This window comes from Morus notabilis, unplaced genomic scaffold (assembly GCF_000414095.1).
Source record: "Morus notabilis unplaced genomic scaffold, ASM41409v2 Scaffold140, whole genome shotgun sequence".
Lineage (NCBI taxonomy): Eukaryota > Viridiplantae > Streptophyta > Magnoliopsida > Rosales > Moraceae > Morus > Morus notabilis.
In genome coordinates, this window is record NW_010361275.1 from 1 (window position 1) to 7,140 (window position 7,140).

At 36.4% G+C, this 7,140-nt stretch overlaps 1 protein-coding gene across 1 annotated transcript; it reads right to left on the reverse strand.

Moving 5' to 3' along the window:
* Nucleotides 1-4,297: 4,297 nt before the first annotated feature.
* LOC112091782 (exocyst complex component EXO70H1-like) lies at nucleotides 4,298-6,474 on the reverse strand. The gene has a single exon (XM_024166236.1). It carries the CDS (start codon nucleotides 6,335-6,337, stop codon nucleotides 4,298-4,300), a length of 2,040 nt encoding a protein of 679 aa, XP_024022004.1. The 5' UTR covers nucleotides 6,338-6,474.
* Nucleotides 6,475-7,140: the final 666 nt, after the last annotated feature.

The following is a 7,140-nucleotide window of genomic DNA, read 5'->3' on the forward strand; positions in this document are numbered from 1 at the left end:
CCGAAGGGGACCTATTCGTGTGCGGAACTCAACACGGCCTGATGGCTGAAAGCGGTGGACATGGTGTGTTTCATCCTAGCGAATACTACCCTACATGGACTGTTGCTCCGGCCGCGGATGCCCTCAAACATCTCCTTAAACACTGTACCGGATGGCAATGTGTTCCGCGACCAGCTGATCAGAAATGCGACGCAAAGTAGCCCGCCGATCCATACTAGTTTTTTTTTTTAAGTAAATATTGGAATCTTCAGTTGTAAATTTATTTCTTATGTATTCACGTGTACCTGCTCTGATATAATAAGAAGGCTCCAAAAAAAACCCCCCTAAACTCGTATTGTTTGTGCTTTTTTGTGATTATTGAATAATCGACTATAAGTTAAATTTTATTGCAATGATTCTCAGATTCATTAAATTGTTCTTAATTTAATCCTTTTGTTTATATGATTGCTAAAATCTCAAAAAAGAAAAAGGTTTAGTAGGAGTTAATTTTGCAACTTTACATGTTAGAGCACGATAGTTAAAGAAAAAAATAGTGTGAATAGTTGGACAAACGAAAGGACTAATTGGGACAATTTAGCATATCGAAGACTCATTTTGGGATAATTTATGAGGTCAATGGGATTTGGCATATAATTCGTAGATTTAAATTGGGTCCCAAGTAGTGTATTCTCATTGGTGAGACTAAATATCATGGCTACACTATATTCTTGTTTCATTATCCTAGTAGTATACCAAGTAAACCACCTACTTTTATTAGTGCTTAGAGTTGAATTATCTTTCCCTTTCAATTGTTTAATGCCCTGATGAAGGGCTTCATGGACCATATAAGATCATGAAAGATTTATCATTTTGGTCACATATTTAGATCTTATTTGTTCTGTCCACACAAGTTTGTGTTGTGAAAGAAGCAACGAGTATCAATGTTTGAAATTAGACACAATTCACTGGTGGGGAAAGTTCTGGAAGAAAATGGCAGTAGATTTTATTTCGTTTCTTGAGGGAAAGAAAATGGCGTTTCCAACCGAAGGGCTGAAAAGTTTGTTAGAAAATATCCTTTGATCATCTCTCAAAATCTAAGAAACATTTATGTTAGATCACCAAGAATTAATAGATTAATAAGCGAAAATGTACTTAAATCCATGACAATAAATTATTTTCTAGAGCTGTACGGTTTGTCTTCCAGATCAACACGTTTTTTTAAATAATTCTTTAACTTTCTCTCTGTTCTCTCTAATGATATGATGTAAGAAAGAATAGAATGTTACTACTATATATAGATAGCTTCCATGTTATCTTTTGATATTTTTATTTTAGTCCATCATAAAAATAAAATTAAAAAATTACCCTTAAGTCTCCATAAATTAAAGGTCACCCTATTAGATACATTAAAGCGTAAATAACTTAAACCTTAATAGATCACTTTTAAATGGGCTTAACCTTATATGACAGTCTGTAACACATAATTATTCATATATATAAGTTTAATGTTGAATTAAGAATACAGCAAAGTTCACTTATTAAAATGTTGTTTGAGAGTTGGACCCGGCATTTGAGGAGTCTTAGGCCCCGTATATTTTACCGATTTGAGTTTACAATTTGAGTTTTGTTACAGCAAAAAGCTCTCAGAAACAGTCACATCAAACTTTTTTATTACAGTAAAAAGCTCTCACATAAAGTCACATCTCAAGTCAAATTAAAAATTTGAATCAGCGAACTAAACAGACCCTTAATATGTTGTAAGAAATATTAAAAAGTTCAGGAGTTCTTATAAATATTTTTAGGGTTGGTACAATAATGATTTGATCTGATGGCTAGAATTTTACAAAAAATTTTAGCTCGACCAGATGATATTCTTAAGAAGTTAGTTTATACTTTAGATGTGTTTCAAAAACAGGGAAATGTAAGGCATAACTTTGAAAAAATTTACATCTTATGGGGTATCGAGAATCTCAAACATTTGATTCTTTGAACATAGAAAACATCAAAGATTGTATATATATAAAAAGTGATTTATTAGAAAATTCGTTATATATATATATATAACGAATTTTCTAATAAATCAATATGAGGAGCAGCTGTTATTTGACTTAGCCATCATATCATTGGAGAAACAAAAGAACTTTTCTCATGTGAGAAATTTATAAACACAAGACACCCAAAAACAGAGGAACTAACTAGAAGACATCATCGTCTTTAAAAAGTCACTATCAAGTTGTATCTTTTTTATTTTCCATCTTTTCACGGATTTTGTGGTTACGAGTTTTGACTTTTAGCCCAAGGTGGTTGCTGGACTCTAAACTTTTAAACACAAAAGTTAATGTTTTGATTTATAAGTTTAGAATTTTAGTTTATAATTTTAACTTTTAAAATTTAAATTTTTTATAAGAAAAAAATATTGTAGTAAATTAAGAATTATAATATTAAATCATGTTAGAATCTTCGAAACAAACAGAACATAATATATATATATATATAAATATAAGAGTTGTGTCTAATCTCCCAGTTTAAAAATAGAGGACAAGTTCTTCACGTGGCATCATAACGAGTCTATGTATCAATTATAACCGGGTGAATACCTAGCACAATTCTCTTATATTGAGTCGTAATAATTACTATTTTAAAAACTAGAAGTTGTTATTAAATATATAATAATAAACAACTGTCATTAATAATTATATGAAAAATATTAAAAAGTAAATAAAAAATGACTGTCATTTGTACTATTAATATCAGTCATTTTATCGTAATCTATTGTTGTTTTAAACCTAAATAATATTGTCGTGAAAAATTATATCTGTCATATTGTTTTTTTGATGGGCAAATCCGGTCATGCATTAACATTTATTTGGAGTAGTGCATAACAATGTTTTAATTGTCACATGTTTAAAAATGACTTCTGGTTTCCAAAATAATAACTGTTACGACTTAATACAAGAGAATTATGTTAATCCTTTAACCTTTTATTATGAGAGAAATTTCCCCCATAAAAATGGTGAGAGGCCACAGAAAAAGCCAGATATATATATATATATATATATATAGTTTTAATAGTTTACTTCAATATTAAACTTCAATATTAATTTATCGATAGATATTATTATTTTAACTGTATAGTATTGATCAGATGAGTGTAATAAATTGAGTAGATAAAATGGAGTAGTACATAACAATGTTTTAATTGCCACATGTTTAAAAATGACTTCTGGTTCCCAAAATAATAACTGTTACAACTTAATACAAAAGAATTATGTTAATCCTTTAACCTTTTATTACGGGAGAAATTTTCCCCATAAAAATGGTGAGGGGCCACAGAAAAAGCCATATATATATATAGTTTTAATAGTTTACTTCAATATTAAACTTCAATATTAATTTATCGATAGATATTATTATTTTAACTGTATAGTATTGATCAGATGAGTGTAATAAATTGAGTAGATAAAAAAAAATATGACAAATAATGAGATCGGGTTCTTATCAAACCATATCATTAAGGTCTCATTCGCTTCACGGATTCGAGTTTTCAATTCGAGTTAAGATGTGATATTTTCTGAGAGCTTTTAACTGTAACAAAAAAAGTTAGATGTGACATTTTCTGAAAGTTTTAACTGTAGAAACCTAGAAGTGAAAATTCGAATCGATGAAATGAACGATGCCTAAATTCTATATATGATGGATTATGATTATTGAATATATATATGTATATATTATTTTCCATTTTTTAGTTACTTTAATAATTGTTTGTTAATTAAAGCTTTTGATTTCAACGTTGAAGCTTGCAGGATGCTGATAAAAGAACCCCATTATCATAACGTTTGAAATTAGCCAAGGTCCTTTAATTAAGCTTGGGCATGAATTTCTTCTAAAAATAAATTAGCTCGGAATAAACCATAGATTGTAAGTACTTTATTAAAAGCACTATCACCTTTATTAAATATATGCACACACACACACACACACACTATAAGCTGTTTTGTTATCCTCACATAAAAATATTATTTCATTAGCTTTTCAAATTTGGAATTTGTAATATTTGTTTCAATTAAAGGAAAAATATAATTTTTCATTCAAGAAAATAATAATTCATAGGTTGATTTTATGTATTCTGCTTACAAAATTCGCGGGAATTATAACGAAAAATTCGTTGTATAACTGCCGCTTTATTGCAACCGTCTGGCATATACTTGAAATAAAAAAAAATAAAAAGAAAAATATATACGTATACATTTACACATTCAAAAACTCGGGAAAACCCGGGCGATTAAAATAAAAAGTCGCCATATCCCCACAACACTCTTTAAAGAACCCGCCATTGGCGGCGGTGAGAAGAAGACGACGGCGAAGAAGAACAAGAAGAAGAACAACTCTCCGACTCCGACGTCCCGAAAAACATGTCCGACAAGTAATTCCCCACATCTTCGGGGGTGAACTTGACAAACAACCTGACCTGCCTCTCATTCTCCAAAGTGATCCTGTGTGTGTCATAGAATTCCCTATACACCGTCACGAGTTTTCTGAAAACCCTCGTCTTAATCTCGTCTCGAAGCTTGACGTCGGGCACCACGCTCGACCTCTGCTTCTTGCACGCTTCTTCGAAGCTCGAATTGAAGTTCTTGAACACAATCTTCGCCTGCTCGGCCGACATCGCCGCCGTTGTCGGATTCTCCGGCAGCGAGGCGTACACTTTCCCCCACGCCAGCCGCTCGTAGCTCGCCGTGAACTGCCGCACTTTCGCCTCGTGCTTTGCGACCCATTCGTCGCCGAGAAGGTAATGGAGATTGGAGGTTCGGACTTTTGAGACGACGTGGTTGAGGTTGTTGGCGAGGAAAAGGTAGGAGACCGAAACGTCGTCGTAGTGTTTGGATTTCCCGTCGAGTTTGCAGAGGAGGACGAGGATAAGCAAGCCCAATCGGAGGGATATGGCCGCCACCGTCGTCGCCGACGACGCCGGAGACCGCAACGGCGACGGCGGTGGATGAGACTCGTCGGAGGAGTCGGCGGAGCTGGAGTTGTCGAAGAGTAATGTCTCAGGGAGAGAAGAGGTGTATTTCGCCGGAGGAGGCCAATCGCGGAAGATGTCGACGAGGATTTCGCTGTAGTCGGCGAGGAGAGAGAGGTGATTCATGACATGGACCGTCAGGCGGTGGAGTCCACCGCCTGGCGGGGATTTCTTAAGATCTTGACGGTCTTGATGGCGAAGAAGATGATGAAGATTGTCTTTCTGGATGGCCGATTCGAAGTCGGAGAGAGCTTCTCTGACGAACTCGGCCATCCGGACGAGGGAATTGAAGGCGGCGGAGCGAACGGCGGCGGTGGATTCGAAACCGAAGATCGATTCGATCTCCGGCCAGTTCTCGAAAATCGCGGTGTACATGCCGAGAATCGGGAAAATCTTCTCCGGCGACCGCTTGCTCTTCGCGATGAGCTCCGGGAATCCGAAGAGGAGGAGAGCACCTTCTCGAGAGATATCAGAAAAGCAAGATTCTCTGATCGGGTCCGACGACGAGAAGACATGATCGCAGAGAATCCGCTCGCCATTGAAGAGGGTCCTCTTCGCTTTCTTCACCGCCTGCAACCAGTTGTTGACCCGAAACTCGAGCACTTCCGAATTGTACTTGTTGATCTGAGAATGACTTAGTTTCTCCACTCCCATTCTGTAAATCCCCTCATCAATTATTGATTTTCTGATGATCTTGTAAATGTTTATGCATTCTATTGCATAGCCTGCCGAGATCATACACTCAGCAATGACTCTCAGGTCTTCCATGGCGGTGGAGGAGACCTGTTCCACTTCAGAGATCGAATCTCCGGCTACTCGGATATCGTCGTCCGTCGTCGTCCCGCCGTCGTCTTCGAACTCCGAAACGCTCGACCTCGCGGAGGCCCGGGACGAGCGAGTCGAGACCGATTCGGGGTCTAAATAGGCGCGATTCATGGACAAAATCTGGTAAAACTCCTTCTGAAGCCTCTTCATGGCGATCTGCATAAGGCTCTGCGCCAAAACGAGCTTTTGGGAGGAGGCGTAGAACTCGTCGGAGACCATGAAATGCATGGCTTTTTGGAGGTCGCCGACGCACATGATGAATTGGCGAGCCTCGGCCTTGCTCTCGTAGAAGAGGGAGGTGACCTTGGCGTAGGTGGAGGACTCCGGGTCCCACTTCATCACTAAAACCGCCGCCGACTCGATTATCTGCTCGACCATCGACTCCGTGACGCTCCGCCGCGGCGGCGTGGAGGCGGGAGTGGCGTTGCTCCGCTGCGGCGAGGAGGACGGGCCGGCCAAAAGCGACGGCGTTTTGGCGTGGAAGCAAAGCGTTTTCATTCCCTTTCTCGGCATTATTATGTTTTGCTTGTGTGTATTTTGCAGAATTTTGTGATAAGAGTAAAGGATGAAACTGAAAAGAATAAAAATGATAAAGAGCTAGCTGAGGTGAGGGTGTGAGAGATTTTGGGAATGAAATATGAGTAAATGAGAGCCAGCTGTTTCGTAGATATATCGGAGGAGGGATTGGGGTATATATAGACGGGGGTTTACACTATAGCAATAGGTGACTCTGAATTTTTTGTGGCTTGACAATTTTGTCTTTAATTATATGTTTTTTTTTTAATTATTTTTAGTCCCTAAATTTTAAATTTGCAATTTTGGAAAATAATGAAGGATTAAGTCATTAATAATAAAAAATAATGTTTTTTTTTCAAAAAAAAAAGAAATGTTAAAAAAATATAAGAAGTCTTAGAGGCAAAAATGTTGAAATTATGATTGTTCCATTTAGAATTAATGCTAGAGAACTCTCAGAATTATTTTTCAAAAAAAAAAAAAAATTCAACAAGACCGTGCGGTAAAAATCTACAAAAAAGTATTTTTGCACAAACATTATTTTTACAGTTTTAAGTTATCTTGAGAAGTTGAATTTCGTAGTCTCGTGTTTGGTATAAGGATTCGTGTCATGGTTCGAATCATAGTTCGTGATTCATTATAGTGTTTTCTCTTTAAAAAAATACACGTAAATCGAGAATAATTTTAAATCATAATTCTTATTCAACGTCCTTACTTTTGATAATTTTATTTGTGAGTAGTGACATTTTTTTTATTAAAAGCACCGTAATTTTAAGTTGGGCTTTGACTCGTTATTTGCTTAA